Source organism: Bombina bombina, chromosome 7 (genome assembly GCF_027579735.1).
Source record: "Bombina bombina isolate aBomBom1 chromosome 7, aBomBom1.pri, whole genome shotgun sequence".
Lineage (NCBI taxonomy): Eukaryota > Metazoa > Chordata > Amphibia > Anura > Bombinatoridae > Bombina > Bombina bombina.
Window position 1 is genome coordinate 373995939 of NC_069505.1, and position 25296 is coordinate 374021234.

A 25296-nucleotide genomic window follows, 5' to 3' on the forward strand; every position below is an offset into this window, starting at 1 on the left:
TCACGGCACACTAGTGTGCCACGGCACACTGGTTGAAAAACACTGCCCTACCCCTACCCTCTCCCAGATCCCTTTCCCAACACTAATAATTCCTTATTCCCCCACTCCCTCTCCCTCCTTCCCATAGAAAGCAATGATAGTGCTTGCTCACCGGACCTCAAATTGGAACTGATCCAGCGATGGGCCACCCACCCACCTCCCTGCTATGGCTTCCACCCACCAACGATCGGCACCATCGCTAGCCGATGCAGAGAGGCTCTCTCTGTATCAGTGGCTAAAAAAAAAAGGTATTGCAGGATGCCTCAATATGGAGGCGTCACTGCAATACCCTGAAAGTGATCACGATTGCTTCCAGCGCTTCAAACACCTGAGGACATGCAGGGTACGTACTTGGTCATTAAGTACCAGTTTTTGTAGGACGTACCGTGCAAGTCGGTGGTCGTTTAGGGGTTAAAAGGGACATGAAACCCATTTTTTTTCCCTTCACGATTCAGAAAGAGCATGTGATTTTAAACAATTTTCCAATTTACTTCTATTTTTATTTGATTTCTTCTCGTTATCCTTTGCTGAAAGGTTAATTTAGGAAAGCTCAGGAGCAGCAAAGAACCTAGATTCTAGCTGCTGATTGGTTGCTGCATATAGATACCGATTGTCATTGGCTCACCCATGTGTTCAGTTAGAAACCAGTAGTGCATTGCTGCTCCTTTAACAAATGATACCAAGAGAATGAAGCACATTTGATATTAGAAGTAAACTGGAAAGTTGTTTAAAATGTTATGTTCTACCTAAATCATGAAAGAAAATCTTTTTGGTTATGTCCCTTTTATTACAACAATGAAACAGATTAGTAATCTGATCGGTCAAGAAAAGTAAGACGCATAATGTACATAAACACAACATCCATCAACCTTGCAGTGCACTTTGATTAGAATTAGGTACTTAAATTCTTAGAGAGAAGCAACATATAACAAATTAACTCTTAAATGGACACCATCGTCTTATAGGTTGTACTGTAATTTGATGGAACAGTGTATGAACACAAGGATGCAAAGTGACATTTATCATTTTCTTCAAAGGGACAGTCTACACCTTAGACACATTAAAGTCTTACCTTAGATTAATATGCAAATAGCCCCCAGAATCCCCTCTCTATATCATGCAGCAGTACAAGTAAAAAAGTTATTTTAAAATGAATATTGTTTCTGGTCACTTTTTAATTGGCTGCCATACTCCCACTGATTACATCACTATCTGGGCTGCATTAAAGGCTCACTAAGTTATAAAAGACTAACTAGTTGGATTCAACAGACTGTCAATGCTATTGAGCAGAGTGCCTAGATGCAGCACAAATATTGATGTCATCAGTGGGCGGAGCATGGCAGCCATTTCAAAGTGGCCAGAAACAATCCTATTATATAAAAGGCCAAGTGTGTTTGTCCGAAGCCGTCATGCGCAGTAGAGACAGCATGAGGACAAACACACCTGGCCTTACCTGACATGCTGTTTGCGGCGGTGGGGCGAACGTGTGCGTGTCCGGTCGGGAGCGTGTGCGTGGCCAGGCTCGGTCGGCGCGAGAGAGAGGGGAGAGAAATAGAAAGAGAGGGGGAGAGACAAAAAGAGATAGGAAAGAGCTAAAGAGAGGGGAAAGAGAACAAAATAGAGGGGAAAGAGCAATAGAGAGGGGAGAGAGAGCAATAGAGAGGGGGGAGAGAGAGAGAGCAAAAAAAGGGGAGAGAGAGCGCAAAAAAGAGAGGGGGAGAAAAAGCGCAAAAAAGAGAGGGGGAGAAAAGCGCAAAAGAGGGGGAAAGAGCGTAAAAGTGAGGGTGGGAGAGCGGGAGAAAACATAATTTATGTAAGAACTTACCTGATAAATTCATTTCTTTCATATTAGCAAGAGTCCATGAGCTAGTGACGTATGGGATATACATTCCTACCAGGAGGGGCAAAGTTTCCCAAACCTCAAAATGCCTACAAATACACCCCTCACCACACCCACAAATCAGTTTAACGAATAGCCAAGAAGTGGGGTGATAAGAAAAAAGTGCGAAAGCATATAAAATAAGGAATTGGAATAATTGTGCTTTATACAAAAAAATCATAACCACCACAAAAAAGGGTGGGCCTCATGGACTCTTGCTAATATGAAAGAAATGAATTTATCAGGTAAGTTCTTACATAAATTATGTTTTCTTTCATGTAATTAGCAAGAGTCCATGAGCTAGTGAGGTATGGGATAATGACTACCCAAGATGTGGATCTTTCCACGCAAGAGTCACTAGAGAGGGAGGGATAAAATAAAGACAGCCAATTCCTGCTGAAAATAATCCACACCCAAAATAAAGTTTAATGAAAAACAAACAGAAGATTCAAACTGAAACCGCTGCCTGAAGTACTTTTCTACCAAAAACTGCTTCAGAAGAAGAAAATACATCAAAATGGTAGAATTTAGTAAAAGTATGCAAAGAGGACCAAGTTGCTGCTTTGCAAATCTGATCAACCGAAGCTTCATTCCTAAACGCCCAGGAAGTAGAAACTGACCTAGTAGAATGAGCTGTAATCCTTTGAGGCGGAGTTTTACCCGACTCGACATAGGCATGATGAATTAAAGATTTCAAACAAGATGCTAAAGAAATGGCAGAAGCTTTCTGGCCTTTTCTAGAACCAGAAAAGATAACAAATAGACTAGAAGTCTTTCGGAAAGACTTAGTAGCTTCAACATAATATTTCAAAGCTCTAACAACATCCAAAGAATGCAACGATTTCTCCTTAGAATTCTTAGGATTAGGACATAATGAGGGAACCACAATTTCTCTACTAATGTTGTTGGAATTCACAACCTTAGGTAAAAATTCAAAAGAAGTTCGCAACACCGCCTTATCCTGATGAAAAATCAGAAAAGGAGACTCACAAGAAAGAGCAGATAATTCAGAGACTCTTCTGGCAGAAGAGATCGCCAAAAGGAACAAAACTTTCCAAGAAAGTAATTTAATGTCCAATGAATGCATGGGTTCAAAAGGAGGAGCTTGAAGAGCCCCCAGAACCAAATTCAAACTCCAAGGAGGAGAAATTGACTTAATGACAAGTTTTATACGAACCAAAGCTTGTACAAAACAATGAATATCAGGAAGATTAGCAATCTTTCTGTGAAAAAGAACAGAAAGAGCAGAGATTTGTCCTTTCAAAGAACTTGCGGACAAACCTTTATCTAAACCATCCTGAAGAAACTGTAAAATTCTCGGAATTCTAAAAGAATGCCAAGAAAATTGATGAGAAAGACACCAAGAAATATAAGTCTTCCAGACTCTATAATATATCTCTCTAGATACAGATTTACGAGCCTGTAACATAGTATTAATCACAGAGTCAGAGAAACCTCTTTGACCAAGAATCTAGCGTTCAATCTCCATACCTTTAAATTTAAGGATTTGAGATCCTGATGGAAAAAAGGACCTTGCGACAGAAGGTCTGGTCTTAACGGAAGAGTCCACGGATGGCAAGAGGCCATCCGGACAAGATCCGCATACCAAAACCTGTGAGGCCATGCCGGAGCTACCAGCAGAACAAACGAGCATTCCTTCAGAATCTTGGAGATTACTCTTGGAAGAAGAACTAAAGGCGGAAAGATATAGGCAGGATGATACTTCCAAGGAAGTGATAATGCATCCACTGCCTCCGCCTGAGGATCCCGGGATCTGGACAGATACCTGGGAAGTTTCTTGTTTAGATGAGACGCCATCAGATCTATTTCTGGAAGTTACCACATTTGAACAATCTGAAGAAATACCTCTGGGTGAAGAGACCATTCGCCCGGATGCAACGTTTGGCGACTGAGATAATCCGCTTCCCAATTGTCTATACCTGGGATATGAACCGCAGAGATTAGACAGGAGCTGGATTCCGCCCAAACCAGAATACGAGATACTTCTTTCATAGCCAGAGGACTGTGAGTCCCTCCTTGATGATTGATGTATGCCACAGTTGTGACATTGTCTGTCTGAAAACAAATGAACGATTCTCTCTTTAGAAGAGGCCAAGACTGAAGAGCTCTGAAAATTGCACGGAGTTCCAAAATATTGATCGGTAATCTCACCTCCTGAGATTCCCAAACTCCTTGTGCCGTCAGAGATCCCCACACAGCTCCCCAACCTGTAAGACTTGCATCTGTTGAAATTACAGTCCAGGTCGGAAGAACAAAAGAAGCCCCCTGAATTAAACTATGGTGATCTGTCCACCACGTTAGAGTGTGTCGTACAATCGGTTTTAAAGATATTAATTGAGATATCTTTGTGTAATCCCTGCACCATTGATTCAGCATACAGAGCTGAAGAGGTCGCATGTGAAAACGAGCAAAGGGGATCGCGTCCGATGCAGCAGTCATAAGACCTAGAATTTCCATGCATAAGGCTACCGAAGGGAATGATTGTGACTGAAGGTTTCGACAAGCTGAAATCAATTTTAGACGTCTCTTGTCCGTCAAAGACAGAGTCATGGACACTGAATCTATCTGGAAACCCAGAAAGGTTACCCTTGTCTGAGGAATCAATGAACTTTTTAGTGAATTGATCCTCCAACCATGATCTTGAAGAAACAACACAAGTCGATTCGTATGAGATTCTGCTAAATGTAAAGACTGGATTAGAAAAGAAAAATACAGCGCTAAAATCTAAAGGTTTATCTTAAGCCACTCTCCTACCACCTCCCCTAGATGGCTAAATTAAAAAACTTAACAAAAAAACGTAAATGAGAGGGCGCTAAAAGCTAAGAGAAACCAACACACTTAATCAGCATTAAGCATCCATAGTAAAGAAGACAGTACACCAAGTAATTTAAAAAGATTTACTATCAAAAATAAATTCCACAATATGCGGGACGTCTCCCTGCAGCAAATAAAAATAAAATAAATCAGAAGAAAAATACTATATGGAATACCACCCCAAAAGTTAGAAATGTAAAAAATGAAAAAATGAAAAAATATATCAAAAATCAAAAAACAAAAGACAAAATTTTTTTTAAAAAACAATATTGCTGGCTAAGAGAATGTCCAATCTAAGGTAACTTCAGATGTTCCTCTTTGTTGCTGGGGGATCCAGTGTGTATCAAGATTGGAAAACAAATGTTGCTGGTTAGAAAATGTCAATATAGTAGTTACTCCTTATGTTTGTATCAACTCCTCAAGTGTTAACACATATAGCAATTGTTTCCCATAATTTTATGTGTAGGCCAAAATACTGCTTCAATATATGCAGAATGTTATGTGTAGGCCAAAATACTGCTTCAATATATGCAGAATGTGCAGTAGGTGGGACTTTGTTTATGAGGAAATGTATAATTGAATCACTACAGATAAATAAATATTGACTCTATGAGCCTTGTTCGATAGTCACTGATTATTAGTATTTGTATACACTTCTCACCTTAACAGCCTGCTATATGACATTTTACTTGGCAAAAATTACTTATACTTTTTACCGGAACTTTTCCTCGCCAAGCGCGATGACACTCTTATGCGGCTGTATGCCAGATGATCGCTTGTGACAGGCAGCTTGGGGTAATACCGGAATCTTTTCCTCGCCAAGTTCGATGGCAATCTTGAACGGCTGTATATCAGATGACTACACTTGACAGGCAGCTGGGGTAATGCCGGAATCTTTCCTTCTCCGAAACCGTTACCTCTCCAGTCAGCGTCTTTACAGATCTTCGCCTCCGTTGGTTGTATGCAGCTGTAGCAAAAGGGTAATCAGCTGGGCTGATATTTTGAAGCAACCTCCGCTCTTAGCGTGTTTCACGCGCGGGTAATCTACTAGGTACCTAGTTGTAAGTTCTTGACAGGGTCAGCAACTCTCTTTCTCTACGCGTTTCACCCGTGTAGATGGGCTTTCTCAAGATGAAAATTTTCTAATTTCAGTACAGGTAGATTTACTCACACAAGATACACATGTAGCCCCTTAGGCAGATTTCTCTAGGAGACCTCTGAAGTAACTCCTCTCAAGCTGGCTGCATGCTTAGCAATCTGCACAAATGTAAAGACTGAGCAAGTACCAAGATATCGTCCAAATAAGGAAATACCACAATACCCTGTTCTCTGATTACAGACAGAAGGGCACGAGAACCTTTGTAAAAATTCTTGGAGCTGTAGCTAGGCCAAACGGCAGAGCCACAAACTGGTAATGCTTGTCCAGGAAAGAGAATCTCAGGAACTGATAATGATCTGGATGAATCGGAATATGCAGATATGCATCCTGTAAATCTATTGTGGACATATAATGCCCTTGCTGAACAAAAGGCAAGATAGTCCTTACAGTTACCATTTTGAACGTTGGTATCCTTACATAACGATTCAATATTTTTAGATCCAGAACTGGTCTGAAGGAATTCTCCTTCTTTGGTACAATGAAGAGATTCGAATAAAACCCCAGCCCCTGTTCAAGAACTGGAACTGGCATAATTACTCCAGCCAACTCTAGATCTGAAACACATTTCAGAAATGCTTGAGCTTTCACTGGATTTACTGGGACACGGGAAAGAAAAAAATCTCTTTGCAGGAGGTCTTATCTTGAAACCAATTCTGTACCCTTCTGAAACAATGTTCTGAATCCAAAGATTGCGAACAGAATTGATCCAAATTTCTTTGAAAAAACGTAACCTGCCCCCTACCAGCTGAGCTGGAATGAGGGCCGCACCTTCATGTGGACTTAGAAGCTGGCTTTGCTTTTCTAGAAGGCTTGGATTTATTCCAGACTGGAGATGGTTTCCAAACTGAAACTGCTCCTGAGGATGAAGGATCAGGCTTTTGTTCTTTGTTGAAACGAAAGGAACGAAAACTATTATTAGCCCTGTTTTTACCCTTAGATTATTAGCCCTGTTTTTACCCTTAGATTTTTTATCCTGTGGTAAAAAAGTTCCTTTCCCACCAGTAACAGTTGAGATAATAGAATCCAACTGAGAACCAAATAATTTGTTACCCTGGAAAGAAATGGAAAGTAGAGTCGATTTAGAAGACATATCAGCATTCCAAGTTTTAAGCCATAAAGCTCTTCTAGCTAAAATAGCTAGAGACATATACCTGACATCAACTCTGATAATATCAAAAATGGCATCACAGATAAAATTATTAGCATGTTGAAGAAGAAGAAGAATATTATGAGAATCATGATCTGTTACTTGTTGCGCTAAAGTTTCCAACCAAAAAGTTGAAGCTGCAGCAACATCAGCCAATGATATAGCAGGTCTAAGAAGATTACCTGAACACAGATAAGCTTTTCTTAGAAAGGATTCAATTTTTCTATCTAAAGGATCCTTAAACGAAGTACCATCTGACGTAGGAATAGTAGTACGTTTAGCAAGGGTAGAAATAGCCCCATCAACTTTAGGGATTTTGTCCCAAAATTCTAATCTGTCAGACGGCACAGGATATAATTGCTTAAAACGTTTAGAAGGAGTAAATGAATTACCCAAATTATTCCATTCTCTGGAAATTACTTCAGAAATAGCACCAGGAACAGGAAAAACTTCTGGAATAACCACAGGAGATTTAAAGACCTTATCTAAACGTTTAGATTTAGTATCAAGAGGACCAGAATCCTCAATTTCTAAAGCAATTAGTACTTCTTTAAGTAAAGAACGAATAAATTCAATTTTAAATAAATATGAAGATTTATCAGCATCAACCTCTGAGACAGAATCCTCTGAACCAGAAGAGTCATTAGAATCAGAATGATGATGTTCATTTAAAAATTCATCTGTATAAAGAGAAGTTTTAAAAGATTTTTTATGTTTACTAGAAGGAGGAATAACAGACATAGCCTTCTTGATGGATTCAGAAACAAAATCTCTTATGTTATCAGGAACACTCTGAACATTAGATGTTGATGGAACTGCAACAGGTAATGGTACATTACTAAAGGAAATATTATCTGCATTAACAAGTTTGTCATGACAATTAATACAAACAGCTGGAGGAACAGCTACCAAAAGTTTACAGCAGATACACTTAGCTTTGGTAGTTCCAGCACCAGACAGCGATTTTCCTGAAGTATCTTCTGACTCAGATGCAACGTGAGACATCTTGCAATATGTAAGAGAAAAAACAACATATAAAGCAAAATTGATCAAATTCCTTAAATGACAGTTTCAGGAATGGGAAAAAATGCCAAGGAACAAGGTTCTAACAACCAGAAGCAAAGAAAAATGAGACTTAAATAATGTGGAGACAAAAGCGACGCCCATATTTTTGTAGCGCCAAATAAGACGCCCACATTATTTGGCGCCTAAATGCTTTTGGCGCCAAAAATGACGCCACGTCCGGAACGCCGACATTTTTGGCGCAAAAGAACGTCAAAAATGACGCAACTTCCGGCGACACGTATGACGCCGGAAACAGAAAAGATTTTTTGCGCCAAAAAAGTCTGCGCCAAGAATGACGCAATAAAATTAAGCATTTTCAGCCCCCGCGAGCCTAACAGCCCACAGGGAAAAAAAGTCAAATTTTTAAGGTAAGAAAAATGATTGATTCAAATGCATTATCCCAAATATGAAACTGACTGTCTGAAAATAAGGAAATGTTGAACATCCTGAGTCAAGGCAAATAAATGTTTGAATACATATATTTAGAACTTTATTAAAAAAGTGCCCAACCATAGCTTAGAGTGTCACAGAAAATAAGACTTACCCCAGGACACTCATCTACATGTTTGTAGAATGCCAAACTAGTACTGAAACGAAAATTAGCAGAGGAATTGGTATATATATATATATATATATATATATATATATATATATATATATATATATATATATATGCAGCCAAAAGAAAATGCACTCTCAGGACTTTCATAAACAAGTTACTTTTATTTCTGTAACGTTTTCGGAGGTCTTGCCTCCTTCATCAGCATAAATAAAGTGAAAACAAACAAACTCTTAAATAGTGACATACTCACTCAAAATCATTTCAAACCACTACCTGTGCTGGCGCCAAAATTACCGGTGTTGGACCGCATAATGCGTTCCAAGTGTGCTAAGTGGCGGAAGTAGTGCGCCAACATCTATAGCCGTAAATATTCGGCTTACTCTATATAACTGCTATAATTGTAAAGCCATTGTGGCGTGTTTATCTAAACACATAAAGCAAATTCTTAGCGTACAAACGTTTATGCTAATATATTAAATAGTGATAGTAAATGTGACAGCCGCTTGTTGCCATGACAACATAAACAATGCTGGAGTGTAATCCTGAACAGGAACAGATAAACAGTAACTATGTTTCTAAATAAACCAAAATGTGTTAGAACAGGCCTGTTATTTGGCTACAATGTATATGTTTACAGATGATGTATTAATAAGAGAGGATACCCAAATCTATTTGTTAGGCACGCCAGCTGACATGATGTGCTATATATATATGTTGTTATGTTATCTTATGTTAAAGATATTGAATCAGTATATCCAATATGCATAGAGGAATCTCATATGGAGATATATATCTCCGATTTATAGCCTTCAGTTTCTACATAGCTATACTGCTAAAGATTATCGTCTATCTGCGATCTTCCCATTAGTATGAGCTGTTAACATACATACTGTTCCTATCCTATGTTAAAAAGCCTTTTGTGTAATCAAAACTTGAAACAAATATTGTTGAAATTTATACCGCTCGCCTAGTTCCTATTGAGTGATGAGGTTATATACTCTCAACATATTGAATCTCATAGTGAGAGCTACGTGGGTCATATATGTATATTCCACTCCTATCTTGTGGCTAACAATGCCCTCATATGCTCCCTATGTCAATACTCCAAGACATTCAAGCACAAACGTACAAAAAGTGAATATCCAGAACGCCTGGTGAGACTCCTATTAACTTATATTTTGCTTTGCTAAAATTGAAAAAACGTGAGATAGATTTATCTTTACACGGTAGCTATCTTTCAGATTACCATAGAAATGGGCAAATTCCAAGGGGGTTTAGGGTACACAATATTCCCACCATAGGCAGAGACAACCCTGAATTCAGAAAAAAGTGGTGCTACATTTTAAACAAATGTTCTTTTGATTTAATATTATTGGTTATTGAAGAAGTCACTTCTATCCTAACTAAGGTCAAAATTGAAATTCAGCAGTTTGAAACAACACATAACCCAGTTCTTGCTAATGATCAACAAGAAAATTGGTTATCCAAAATCAAAACTCAAATTGATAAATACAAAAATGATTTAATTACATTTAAAAATAGAAAACTGGATACTGTTAAGCTAGATTATTCTCAGGGCAAGGTATATAAATGGCTCACAGGCACTAGAGAGATACAGCCCAGGAGAAGACAGCGTGACAGGCGTGTACGCTTTGACACAGTGGATACTAGTGGAGCTGAGTCCACTGATAATGAGAGAGCTCTTAATGCAAGGCCATACACCCCACCGGGCACAAGTGACAATTTTGACCAATACAATGCACAGTCAACACCCAGACATTTTTTAGGGGTTACAACACGCTCACAGAGAGCAGACATACGAGACCCCACATCAGGCGGGCGGGCACCAAGACACAGACCGCCAAGAAGGGGGAGGCGAGGGATGCAATAATTAATTTGAGCTCTCATGTTCTGACAAATGGTGAAATACAACTGCTAAATAAGGGACTATCATTTGTTCCCAGCACAACAGTCAATGAGTATGAACAGAAAGTTGATATTCACAAATTTTGCAGAACTTTAAAGCTTAAAGAATTTTTCCAGAATACTATATCAGATAACACCAAAACTGCAATTGAACGTCAATGTCATATACCAAGCTCATTTGAGCCTACCAATTATAGTGCTAGCACCAAGACCTTTATTCGCATGGTCTCCCAAGACCTAGACAAGGATAGAGAGCACTCTATATGGAAACATAATCTCACACAAATGGAAAGAGAAGCCATTAAAACACTCCAGGATGACACCTCCCTCACCATTAGACCAGCGGATAAGGGAGGGGCCATAGTCCTTTTGAACTATGACTACTATAAAGGTGACATTGTACATCAACTCTCAGATACATCTACATACATGGCTCTGAAGGGTGATCCAACAGATACATACAAAAAACAATTGGATGATTTAATTCAGATGGGTTGCGAACAGGGTTTTATCTCTGAACACATCAAAAAATACTGCATCACATCACACCCAAGGATACCCATACTATACACAATACCTAAGGTGCACAAGGATGCAAAGACACCTCCGGGTCGTCCCATTGTGTCGGCAGTGGATTCCTTATGCCAACCGGTATCACAGTACATTGATCTACTGCTACAGCCGGTTGTCAGAGGAACACGATCTTTCTTGCTGGACACCAGCGAATTCATTAGACTGTTGGGGGCTGTTCACGTCCAGACTGATGACATTTTGGTCACTATGGACGTGAACAGCCTGTACACTATTATTCCCCACGGGGAGGGATTAGAAGCAATAAGGGCACACCTCACAAATAATCCCCTCTATGAGGGACCCCCCATTGAATACCTACTATCTCTCATTGAATTTTGTTTACACAAGAATTATTTTAGATTCGAAAACAAATTCTTTCTTCAGATAGCGGGTACGGCCATGGGGTCATCCATGGCCCCCTCCTATGCTAACATCTTCATGTCACATTTCGAGAACATATACCTATGGGGAAAATGTGATTCATCCATCATTTTCTACCGTAGGTATATTGACGATCTTTTTGATTTGGAGAGGGGGCATGGATGACCTCCATGAGTGGTTTGAAACAATCAACAATACACAGACCACTGTTAGATTCAAAATGCTAAGTAACGCAGAGTCTATTAACTTCCTTGACCTCAAAGTATACAAAACCACACAGGGATTAGGATGTACACTATATAGTAAACCCACGGATAGGAACTCCCTATTGAGGTCAGATAGCTGTCACCCCCCAGCATTACTAAAGGGTATATTGAAATCACAGCTTATCAGAACAGTTAGAAATAATTCGGATCCCATATTAGGAGCCACCCAGTTGTCTGAAATGGGTGCAAAATTTGAAGAGAGGGGATATAAGGTCCAACACATCAGCAAGATGATGAAGGAAGTGTCACAAATAACACAAGCACAACTATTGGCTCAAGAACCTAGACAAACCAGGGATGACAAAATCATACTGGCAACTACATTTTCTCCTAGTACCAGAAATGCTGGACTCTCTTTAAGGACACATTGGCCTATCGTTTCCACTGATCCAAAATTACAATTTAGCAAACATCTGACGCCTATGGTCGGCTATAGGAGGGGCACAAATCTGCGAGACCTATTAGTCAAAACTGACTCAAAGGCAAGTTACAATCCCAAGACACATACTAACATCAGAGGATCTTATAGATGCTTAGGATGCACTACCTGTAATGGACTTATAAGTACCAGAATATTCAACCATCCTCATACCAACAGGCAGTTCCATATACGACATTCGATTACCTGTACGACCACGCATGTTATCTATTTACTGGTATGCCCATGCTCTTGGCATTATGTCGGTAAAACGACAGGTACCCTGAGAGAAAGGATGGCCAATCATCGGCACGCCATAAGGTCGGCTCATAAATCCGGGGAATCGGAACAACCAGTAGCGAGACACTGTGCAGAGTACAGACACTCGGTGGCATCAATAAGATACACACTCATTGATCACGTACCCCCATTGGATAGAGGGGGGGACAGAGGTAAATTACTTCTGCAACGAGAGGCACAATGGATGTACCGACTGGGTACCATTTACCCAGGGGGGCTCAACACCACCCCTGATTTTAAGGCTTTAGTGTAATATAGCTATATAATGTGATACAAGCGCAGGGTACGGCACCTAGACTATAAAGACTCTGTGCGCCATGTGGTCGGCGTGCCTCGTCCTAGGGGTACCCCTAAACCATGTTGACACACAGCACCAGGGATAGGAATCTTTGGTATTTCTAACACCTGCGTGGAAGTCGGGTAGTGGTGCCTTGGAGTTACCAGTTTTTTTCACACATAGCAGTACACATAGCCAAAACTGGACACTTGATCCTTAAGCAACCCAGGAAGAAGAAATAACAATATGGAGAATATTTTTGCATACTAAGCATTCGATCCTAAAGGCAACGGTAACCCAGGGGTCCAGGGTGCAATAGAAGATACTGAAGAATGCACAGAAATAAACACAGAGCGGATCACAGCATACATAAATTCAGGAGTTAATGATCGAACACTCTCTATTCTGTATATATGAAAATCAAGAACTATTAGAGCTAAATCCATCCCGAATGGGATAATGTTTAAGTAGTGCTTAAATTTATGGAAAGACCGTTATATTAATTGTTTTTATTTTTAGGTTTATTTTTTAAGTTTAGTTTTATTCACTTTTTGTACGTTTGTGCATGAATGTCTTGGAGTATTGACATAGGGAGCATATGAGGGCATTGTTAGCCACAAGATAGGAGTGGAATATACATATATGACCCACGTAGCTCTCACTATGAGATTCAATATGTTGAGAGTATATAACCTCATCACTCAATAGGAACTAGGCGAGCGGTATAAATTTCAACAATATTTGTTTCAAGTTTTGATTACACAAAAGGCTTTTTAACATAGGATAGGAACAGTATGTATGTTAACAGCTCATACTAATGGGAAGATCGCAGATAGACGATAATCTTTAGCAGTATAGCTATGTAGAAACTGAAGGCTATAAATCGGAGATATATATCTCCATATGAGATTCCTCTATGCATATTGGATATACTGATTCAATATCTTTAACATAAGATAACATAACAACATATATATATAGCACATCATGTCAGCTGGCGTGCCTAACAAATAGATTTGGGTATCCTCTCTTATTAATACATCATCTGTAAACATATACATTGTAGCCAAATAACAGGCCTGTTCTAACACATTTTGGTTTATTTAGAAACATAGTTACTGTTTATCTGTTCCTGTTCAGGATTACACTCCAGCATTGTTTATGTTGTCATGGCAACAAGCGGCTGTCACATTTACTATCACTATTTAATATATTAGCATAAACGTTTGTACGCTAAGAATTTGCTTTATGTGTTTAGATAAACACGCCACAATGGCTTTACAATTATAGCAGTTATATAGAGTAAGCCGAATATTTACGGCTATAGATTTTTGACAACCGGAAGTAGTTTGGCGCACTACTTCCGCCACTTAGCACACTTGGAACGCATTATGCGGTCCAACACCGGTAATTTTGGCGCCAGCACAGGTAGTGGTTTGAAATGATTTTGAGTGAGTATGTCACTATTTAAGAGTTTGTTTGTTTTCACTTTATTTATGCTGATGAAGGAGGCAAGACCTCCGAAAACGTTACAGAAATAAAAGTAACTTGTTTATGAAAGTCCTGAGAGTGCATTTTCTTTTGGCTGCATATCTTTTACAAATTTGCACCCAGGCATTTTTCCTTTGTGGGCGAGTTCTGGTGTTTTGGATATATATATATATATATATATATATATATATATATATATATATATATATATATGAGTATATCGTCGATCTGAAAAGGGAGGTAAGAGATGAATCTCTACGACCGATAACAGAGAACCTATGAAATAGACCCCTAGAAGGAGATCATTGCATTCAAATAGGCAATACTCTCCTCACATCCCTCTGACATTCACTGCACGCTGAGAGGAAAACCGGGCTCCAACCTGTTGCGGAGCGCATATCAACGTAGAATCTAGCACAAACTTACTTCACCACCTCCATAGGAGGCAAAGTTTGTAAAACTGATTTGTGGGTGTGGTGAGGGGTGTATTTGTAGGCATTTTGAGGTTTGGGAAACTTTGCCCCTCCTGGTAGGAATGTATATCCCATACGTCACTAGCTCATGGACTCTTGCTAATTACATGAAAGAAAAAGAGAGGGGGGATCGAGCGAGAGCCCAACAGAGAGGGGGGATCGAGCGACAGCCCAACAGAGAGGGGGGATCGAGCGAGAGCCCAACAGAGAGGGGGGATCGAGCGAGAGCCCAACAGAGAGGGGGGATCGAGCGAGAGCCCAACAGAGAGGGGGGATCGAGCGAGAGCCCAACAGAGAGGGGGGATCGAGCGAGAGCCCAACAGAGAGGGGGGATCGAGCGAGAGCCCAACAGAGAGGGGGGATCGAGCGAGAGCCCAACAGAGAGGGGGGATCGAGCGAGAGCCCAACAGAGAGGGGGGATCGAGCGAGAGCCCAACAGAGAGGGGGGATCGAGCGAGAGCCCAACAGAGAGGGGGGATCGAGCGAGAGCCCAACAGAGAGGGGGGAGAGAGCGAGAGCCCAACAGAGAGGGGGGAGAGAGCGAGAGCCCAACAGAGAGGGGGGAGAGAGAGCGAGAGCCCAACAGAGAGGGGGGAGAGAGAGCGAGAGCCCAACAGAGAGGGGGGAGAGAGAGCGAGAGCCCAACAGAGAGGGGGGGAGAGAGCGAGAGCAACAGAGAGGGGGGGAGAGAGCGAGAGCAACAGAGAGGGGGGGAGAGAGCGAGAGCAACAGAGAGGGGGGGAGAGAGCGAGAGCAACAGAGAGGGGGGGGAGAGAGCGAGAGCAACAGAGAGGGGGGGGAGAGAGCGAGAGCAACAGAGAGGGGGGGAGAGAGCGAGAGCAACAGAGAGGGGGGGAGAGTGCGAGAGCAACAGAGAGGGGGGGGAGAGAGCGAGAGCAACAGAGAGGGGGGGGAGAGCGAGAGCAACAGAGAGGGGGGGGAGAGCGAGAGCAACAGAGAGGGGGGGAGAGCGAGAGCAACAGAGAGGGGAGAGCGAGAGCAACAGAGAGGGGGGAGAGAGAGCAACAGAAAGGGGGGAGAGAGAGAGCAACAGAAAGGGGGGAGAGAGAGAGCAACAGAGAGGGGGGAGAGAGCAACAGAGAGGGGGGAGAGAGCAACAGAGAGGGGGGAGAGAGCAATAGAGAGGGGGGAGAGAGCAACAGAGAGGGGGGAGAGAGCAACAGAGAGGGGGGAGAGAGCAACAGAGAGGGGGGAGAGAGCAACAGAGAGGGGGGAGAGAGCAACAGAGAGGGGGGAGAGAGCAACAGAGAGGGGGAGAGAGAGCAACAGAGAGGGGGAGAGAGAGAGCAACAGAGAGGGAGGAGAGAGAGAACAACAGAGAGGGGGGAGAGAGAGAGAACAACAGAGAGGGGGAGAGAGCAAAAGAGAGGTGGAGAGCAAAAGAGAGGTGGAGAGCAAAAGAGAGGTGGAGAGCAAAAGAGAGGTGGAGAGAGAGAGTGCAAAAGAGAGGGGAGAGAGCACAAAATAGAGGGAGAGAGAGAGAGAGCACAAGGGGTAGGACCTCTGTACTGCAAAAATGGCCTGTGTAAACGGGATTTAGGACTAGTATTCATTATATATATATATATATATATATATATATATATATATATATATATATATATATATATATAAAAAAACCTTTACTGTTTCTGCTGCATGATATTGAAAGGGGGTGCTGAGGGCATCATTCATCTAAGGTAAGAGTTTAATATGACTAAGGTGTAGACTGTCCCTTTAAACTGAGGCTTTTCTCAGATGACAAGACTCTTCTTTACTTTTCCCTTCTGTAACTGTAATTTGATTTTGGGATATGGATTTAAAACAAAATGTTTGCTACAAATGTCCCCATATATTGAAAGTTAACAAAATGTAACAGAGTATTCACATTAAAAAATAAAATTTTAGTGTCCCAAATTTACATAACTGTAGGCTTTCTTAAGTAGTACCATAAAGGATTACAGATTTTTTTTTAACTACTCTGCGACAACAGACTACAAAATGTAGAGGCAGACTTATGCTGCTTCTGTAAAAGGCTCACACTATATGACTACAGCCAATGGCTCTATAAATAAAAACAAACTTGACTCTGCAAACACACGCATAACTAAACCTACTCAAGTATTATTCCGGTAATCCAACGGGCTTCACTCTATTACCTGGAGGTGGGCCTGGAGGAAGTCCTGATGGTGGTGCAGGTGGTCTTAGAGGTGGAACTGGAGGGGGACCAAGTGGAGGGGGTCCTGTCATGATGGAGGGAGGCATCTGCATTGGGGGTGGGGGGACAGTAACAGGAGGTGGCATTGTAATTTGTGATGCTGTGCTTGATTCAGATTTGGACTCCGTTTTAGACTCTTCATCACGAGGAGTGTCCTCTGCATCTGAGTCATCTTCAGAAGACGATGTGGATGAATAATCCTCTCCATCATGGTCTTCATCCTCATCTGCAAACTCTTGACCTGTAATTGATAAGAGATCAATAATATAAAAGATGCTACCGAAGACCAATGAGAATCCCCTGGAACTTTTGTCTAAACATAAAATACAAAAATTAATATTTCCCTTGAAATACATTAGTTATGGATATTTAGTACTCTGACCTGTCTATTTTCTATTCTATTTAAAACAACTAATCTGAAGTAGAAGTGAGACAATGTAACTTGTGCAACAAAGGCGGTTTTAAAAGACTGGCACAATAAAGGGACATTGCAGCCAAAATTGAAATTTACATTGGTGCATTTCCATTTAGAACAGAGGCATTTGTACAATATGCATGTGTTAGCAAAAACGCTTCTAATTAAATTAGCATTTTAAACACAGAACTTGCTCAGAGAGCCTTAGGTGCTTGTACCATCTGGTAATGACTCAATATCTTGTTAATTGCGGACATGATGCAAACCCCAATGGCGCCATTAGCAGCTGCAGTATTTAAAATGCTGTTGCACTGAGAATATCTGGCTATGCTTCACGTACAGCGAAAAAAGGAAATTTATGCTTACCTGATAAATTTGTTTCTTTTTAGATATGATGAGTCCACGGATTTCATCCTTACTTGTGGGATTACGCCTCCTGGTCAACAGGAGGAGGCAAAGAGCACCACAGCAGAGCTGTATATATAGCTCCTCCCTTCCCTCCCACTCCAGTCATTCGACCAAAGTTAGGAAGAGAAAGGAAAAGCCAAGGTGCAGAGGTGTCTGAAGTTTAACAAAATTAAAGACCTGTAATAACAAACAGGGCGGCCGTGGACTCACTGTATCTAAAAAGAAAGAAATTTATCAGGTAAGCATAAATTTCCTTTTCTTTTTAAAGATACGATGAGTCCACAGATTTCATCCTTACTTGTGGGATACAATACCAAAGCTATAGGACATGGATGAAACGGGAGAGACAAGACAGGTAACCTAAACGGAAGGCACCACTGCTTGAAGAACCTTTCTCCCAAAAACAGCCTCAACCGAGGCAAAAGTATCAAATTTTTAAAACTTAGAAAAAGTGTGAAGAGAAGACCAAATCTGTTCAACAGAAGCATCATTTTTGAATGCCCATGAGGAAGCAACAGCCCTAGTGGAATGAGCTGTAATTCTTTCAGGAGGCTGCTGTCCAGCAGTCTCATATGCAAAACAGATGATACTCTTCAGCCAGAAAGAAAGAGGTAGCCGTAGCTTTCTGACCCCTACGTTTCCCAGAAAAAAACACAAACAAAGAAAGATGACTGACGAAAGTCCTTAGTAGCTTGTAAGTAGAACTTTAAAGCACGGACCACATCTAAGTTATGTAGCAGACGTTCCTTCTGAGAAGAAGGATTAGAACAAAACAAAGATGGAACAACAATTTCCTGATTAATGTTCTTATCTGAAACAACCTTAGGAAGAAACCCAGGTTTAGTACGTAAAACCACCTTATCCGCATGGAAAACAAGATAAGGAGAATTATATTGTAATGCTGAAAGCTCTGATACTCTACGAGCAGAAGAAATAGCAACCAAAAATAGAACTTTCCAAGATAATAACTTAATATCTAAGGAATGCATAGGTTCAAAACGGAACCCCTTGAAGAACATTAAGAACTAAATTCAAACTCCAAAGAGGAGCAATAGGTCTAAATACAGGCCCGATTCTAGTCAGAGCCTGACAAAAGGATTGAACATCCGGAACTTCTGCCAGACGCTTGTGTAACAAAATAGACAAAGCAGAAATCTGTCCCTTTAGGGAACTAGCGGATAACCCCTTCTCCAATCCTTCTTGGAGAAAGGACAAAATTCTGGGAATCCTTACCCTATTCCACGAGTAACCCTTGGATTCACACCAATAAAGATATTTACGCCATATCTTATGGTAAATCTTCCTAGTAACAGGCTTATGTGCCTGAATTAAAGTATCTATGACCGAAGCAGAAAAACTTTGCTTGAATAAAACGAAGCGTTCTATCTCCAAGCAGTCAACTGCAGAGAAACTAGATACGGGTGATGGAAAGGACCCTGAATGAGAAGGTCCTTCCTCAATGGAAGCCTCCAGGGCGGCAGAGATGACATGTCCACTAGATCGGCATACCAAATCCTGCGAGGCCACGCCGGAGCAATGAGGATCACCGATGCCCTCTCCTGTTTGATCCGAGCGATGACCCGGGGAAGAAGAGCAAACTGTGGAAACACATAAGCTAGGCTGAAGGACCAAGGAACTGCCAAGGTATCTATCAGCTCGGCCTGGGGATCCCTGGATCTGGACCCGTATCTCGGAAGTTTTGCATTCTGACGAGACGCCATAAGGTCCAATTCCGGCCGACCCATCTGAGAATATTTCCGGATGGAGTTCCCACTCCCCCGGTTGAAAGGTCTGCCTGCTCAGAAAATCTGCTTCCCAATTTTCCACTACTGGGATGTAGATTGACGACAGATGGCAAGAGTGAGCTTCTGCCCACCAAATTATCTTGGCTACTTCAGGCATCGCTAAGGAACTCCATGTTCCTCCCTGATGGTTGATGTAAGCCACTGTCGTTATGTTGTCTGACTGGAGCCTGATGAATTGGCTCGTGGCCAACTGAGGCCAGGCTCGAAGAGCATTGAAGATTGCTCTCAACTCTAGAATATTGATGGGAAGGAGAGACTCTGAGTCTACACCCACTGAGCCCTCAAGGAATTCCAGACTGCTAGATCTATATCTATTGCTCAGGGATCCTGATCATCTCTTAACCAAGCCTGGATAAAGAAAGATAGTCTGCCCCCTACTAGACCCGGTCCCGGATCGGGGGCCAACCCTTCATGCTGACTTGGGCGCAGCAGCGGGTTGGGTCTCCAGGTAGACTTGGTTTGCAAATAGTTCCCTTCCAGTTTAGAAGAAGAGGAAGGGGGGATTCCCTTGAAATTTCGAAAGGAACAAAAATTACTCTGTCAACCTCTCTGTTTGGATTTTTTATCCTGAGGGAGGAGATGACCCTTGCCTCCCATGATGTCAGAAAAAATTTCCTTGAAGTCAGGTCCAAACAAGGTCTTTTCCTTGTAAGGAATAGCCAAAAGCTTAGACTTGGATGACACATCCGCAGACCAAGATTTCAACCATAAGGCTCTGCGTGCTAAGATAGAAAACCCCAAACTCTTAGCCGCCAAGTTGGTAATCTGCAGAGAAGCATCCGTAATAAAAGAATCAGCCAATTTAAGAGCTTTAATTCTATCCTGTATCTCTTCCAAATAAGTCTCAGTCTTAAGAGATTCTTTCAGAGTATCAAACCAATAAGCAGCCGCACTCGTAACCGTGACAATGCAGGCTGCCGGTTGCAAAAGCAACCCTTGATGAAATTAAATCTTCTTAAGGAGACCCTCTAATTTCTTATCCATAAGGTCTTTGAAAGCACAACTATCCTCAATAGGAATAGTAGTTTGTTTAGCCAAGGTGGAAATAGTACCTTCCAACCTTAGGAACCGTCTGCAAAGAATCCCTGATAGCGTCAGCTATAGGATACATCTTCTTGAAAACGGGAGAAGGAGAGAATGGAATACCTGGTCTCTCCCATTCTTTAGCAATAATCTCTGAAGTTCTCTTAGGAACTGGAAAAACATCAGAATAAGAAGGGACTTCTAGATATCTGTCCAATTTACTCAATTTTTCTGGAGGAACTACAATTAAATTGCAGTCGTCCAGAGTCAACAAAACCTCTCTCAATAACAGGAGGAGGTGTTCCAGTTTGAACCTGAAAGAAACCACTTCTGAATCTGTCAGTGGTAAGACACTTTCTGAGTCAGAAAGTTTGCCTTCGGAAAGGACCTCCATATCCTCCAATTCAGAGCTCTGGGAGGGCACATCTGAGATCGCTATCAAAGCATCAGAAGCTGTATTGACCCCGTGGGTGTCCTTCCTTCTGCGTTTGCCTTGAAATAGGGGGGAAGGCAGATTACGCATTGAAAGTGTAGATGACGTAACTGCAGCTATGTCCTGCAGTGCAATTGCAGCAGAAGCTGCAGAGGTACTAGGCTGCGCCTGAGCGGGTGTTAAGGGCTGTGACGCTTGGGGAGAAAGTTGCTGCATACTCTGTATCTCATTGGTAGAACCCTGAGAAGCATCCACTTTTGTCAAGCTTTTATCAAAGAAAATTTGCTCTCTAAACTGTAATGCCCTCTCAGTGCATGAGGGACAAAAAGTAAGAGGAGGTTCCACATAGGCATTCAAACACATGGAACATGTAACGTTCTGAAGATCTTCCACGGCAACAAATTAAGCAAGTTAAATTTGGTCGTGGGTTGCAAAAAGAAATAACTTGAGCACATAAAACAAGAAAAAGTATCAGAACAGCCTAATATGACTGTTGTCAAAATTCATCTGAAAATAACGTGCAACTGTGCCTTTAAATTTCAATAACACAAATTAACAGCACTCACACTCTGTTAGTTCTAACACAGGACGTAACAGAATGGTTAACAAAATAAGTCCAATTTTTTTTTTAAGAGCAAGTCTGCCGTTAACCTAAAGTGCTTGCAAAAAAATGACAAGAAATTAGTACACCTCTGTCGCTTCAACAGCTCTGCTGAGGCGCCTACCTGCCCCCACGTTACTCCGACCACTGCCTGCCATGTTTTCCATTGCCTAAGACCGCTTCAACTTCTAACCATGCGGTCTTAGCAATGCCAGCAAAGTCACTGATCCGGATGCTCCGTAGCCAGAAAAACAACTGCGCGGCTTTTCCTTAAGCGCGCAAAGATAACCCCGCCCTTCGTGGGTGTTAAAGAACACACTAGTACTTCCTGTTAGAAAAACGCCGATAACTAATGCCCAGCATAAGTTAGTGCCTAATACGTTGAACACGCACTTATGTCACAACAATCCGGAACCTCAACACAAAACAATAACCCCTACACCGGAGTATTAATCTTGTAACTCCGTAACCAGGGTCCCCAGCGTCTAGCCCACAGTCGCCATGCGCTACAATAATAAAGTGTGTATAACATCCATTTTATATCCTGAGCGCTCCTTGTCCTGACCTTCCCCCACCACATTTTCCCTTGTATTAAATAGAGAAGCCCTGAGGTGCAATTAAAATAGGGGAGTCAGATGAAGAAAAGTTACAGCTGTCACTGAGTTAGTACTGTCCCAGAAAATAACGCTGCACATACCTTAATGCTGAGCGACAGCATGAACGGTCCCACAGGATCAAGAGGTCTTCTTTCCCTCCTGCAGTTCTGTGGAGACATACAGGGTCTTAGTTAATATCTGCTAAGACCATCATCTGAAGGGCAGCACACAGTATGGGAGGCGCAGTGAGAATTTAATCCCACCAGTTCCCAATGCTTTAAAGCCACCTGTAGCTCTACTCCAGAGGCTGACAAGGAATACGGCTACACCCTGTAATAAAATGGTACTCACTGGCACCATTTTAAAAATAAAAAACACTTGATATAAGAATCTAAACTAACACCTCACTTTACCACTTCCTATTACTAACACAGGCAAAGAGAATGACTGGAGTGGGAGAGAAGGGAGGAGCTATATATACTGTACAGCTCTGCTGTGGTGCTCTTTGCCTCCTCCTGACCAGGAGGCGTAATCCCACAAGGATGAAATCCGTGGACTCATCGTATAATTAAAAAGAAAACATAAGGGGGCGGAGCATACACTCAATGCAGCAAGTCACGTCTTAGTGAAGCTCTCTGAATCTGAATCTTTTTTCTATAAGTTACCTTTAGCAAACTTTTAATATTTGTTCCTCAGAACCATATATTTGTTGAAGTGAACGGATTTATTCTGGGAGTGGATGGTTTGACGGTGTTCCTGCCTATGTTCTTTGAGTCAGCTACGTGACAGATCTACTCTCAGGACTGGAAGCCATTTTGTGTAACTACACAGTACTTTGTGTATCAAAAGCAGATTCTGAGTGGGTTTTGGAGCGTAGGTCTGGGGCTGCCGCAATACTACCCCCCCCCAAACTCCGGGGTTACGATATCCTGCAATAGGATAAAAACTGTGGGGAGTCTCACCCTGTCCTACTGGGGCAGTAACGGATTACCACTCACTACTTAGCCAGTCACCTAACATGAATTCAGTAATGGCCGCAGTCGACCGGTGGGAAGGGGAGATACATTCTCTCCTCAAGAAACACTTTGAAGAATTGGAGCTAGAGCTATGCCAGATTTTGCAGCTGCCGGCCTCCACATGTTCGATGCAGAAAACAGAGTCCCTGAGCGGGGCCGAATCTGGAGGACCGCTAGCTGAACCTGTATTGGGCGCTTCTCTGAACCTAACTCCTACAACGGCCCTTCTGCAAGAGGTTGGTGTCCCTACTTACTTGCGTGCTCCTAAGCCTGTTCCTCTGCAGCGGAAGCCTGCTGAACACACACAGATCCCAGATGGGGAGCGCAACCTGCAAGCTGACAGACGGCACCCGGCTACCACCATATATGTGAAGATACCGTCAGCACCACCTCCGTGGGTCATAGAGAAGCCTTTGATCCTCATGGATGATATGGCACCGCAGCAACCTAAGGGCATCAATAATACTTTACTACTGACAAGTAGCCTTTTCCACGGCCCCAGTGAGGAAACAATTAGTCTGCTTTTGGATGAGCATTTCTCCCGACTTGAGAGGGTCTTGGCTGCAACATGGAGAACTGATAATGCCCTGATCCAACAGCCAGATTTGGCTGCAGCTGAATGCCTAACAGAGCCTCTGCAAATAACATGGGGGAGAGCTAGAGAAACCGGGACTCCGGAAGCTATGTGTTTCGCTAAGGAGGACAATCGGGCAATACTAGAAGATATAGCTATCAATGAGCCGGCAATTTGGGGGACCTCACAAAAAATAGAGCACACAGTGACATCGTTACCGGTAAATGAAAAGCGCATGAGAGCGCAGGATGCTGTGCTTTGTTTCAAGGCAAAGTCTCGATAGAGCAGAAAGCAGCAGAGGAGGGTGCTCTGATCTCCTCTACTAAAATGGCATCTACTCCTAGCGTGAGTAATGTAAAGGTCTACCTCTACACCCTTCAAGCCCACGATCTAGGCTGGGATAGTAAGTGCTTCAGTCCAGCATGCATGAGATGTTCCTTTTTTTTGATGCGCCCACTGTCTGTTCAGTTTTTGGGGCTGGTGGCAGGACGATCTGAAGGAAGTTCATATCGGACTTTTGACCCTGGGGGCCTATCTGAACAATGTCTTACATATGGCCCTTGGGCACAGTGATGTGCTCCTGGGGTAGCTTGGACATTAGATCTGTGTTAAACTGGGACTATTGATAGGTGCATAGGTGTTGTGGCTCTGAAGGGTTAATCTTTAAGTACAATTCAACAAACGCTTTAGCTTTTCTTTAAACACTGATAATTAAAAGCACACAATGTACTAGTTATACACTAATGCTTATATTCTAGGATGTACTGTATTCCCCATGTCTTATGCTTTTCTTCTTCTCTTGGACTGAAGCAGTCTGCAATGCTACTCATGCTTCTTTAGATACTGTATTCCCTGACATAACCTGACACTATCATAGCTACCTGACTAGCAATGGGGAGTGGGCCCTTAACCAGACCTCAGTATTGCCTATATATTAGTATGCTTGGGGTAAGCTTTACTGGGGATATAAGAGCATTTCCTATTCTGACAAACTGTTATTATCCCAATTTACATAAGCTGTAGATAGCCATACTGTTATGCAACTAAGTATGTGAGACCCTGGCTTCAGTTGAGAGTTAGGTGCTGTATAGTATTTAGCATTAATACCCATTCATATGCTTATTTAGATAAATAACTTCCTCTGTTTAAAACTGCCTCTAATGTAACCATCTTGCCTGCAGCTTGGATCTGTAACCTGACCTAACGCTACTTATCTTCTAATTTACACAAGTTGTAAGTAGACATGGTGATACATAACCTGATATTGATGGCCCAAGCTTATATTTCCACAGATGCCAATAAAGGTTGGAGTTGGCTAAGCTTTTAAGCTCCTACAGGGGCATTTCTGAGTAGTATATATGTCCGTTGTTAAGGGTAGGACCCCTAAGCCATGACTATACACATATGACGGACAAA

The 25296-nt window shown here is 42.0% G+C and overlaps 2 protein-coding genes across 3 annotated transcripts in view; one reads left to right on the top strand and one right to left on the bottom strand.

The window, feature by feature from the left end:
- Positions 1-25296, top strand: part of TWF2 (twinfilin actin binding protein 2) — a 609681-nt gene that overhangs the window by 320418 nt on the left and 263967 nt on the right. The window lies entirely within an intron of this gene.
- WBP11 (WW domain binding protein 11) overlaps positions 1-25296 on the bottom strand; it is a 193072-nt gene that overhangs the window by 21602 nt on the left and 146174 nt on the right. For both annotated transcript variants that reach the window (XM_053721086.1, XM_053721087.1), the window contains exon 10: positions 16951-17250. In XM_053721086.1, the coding sequence (XP_053577061.1) occupies positions 16951-17250 (300 nt within the window). The remainder of the gene's footprint in view (positions 1-16950; positions 17251-25296) is intronic.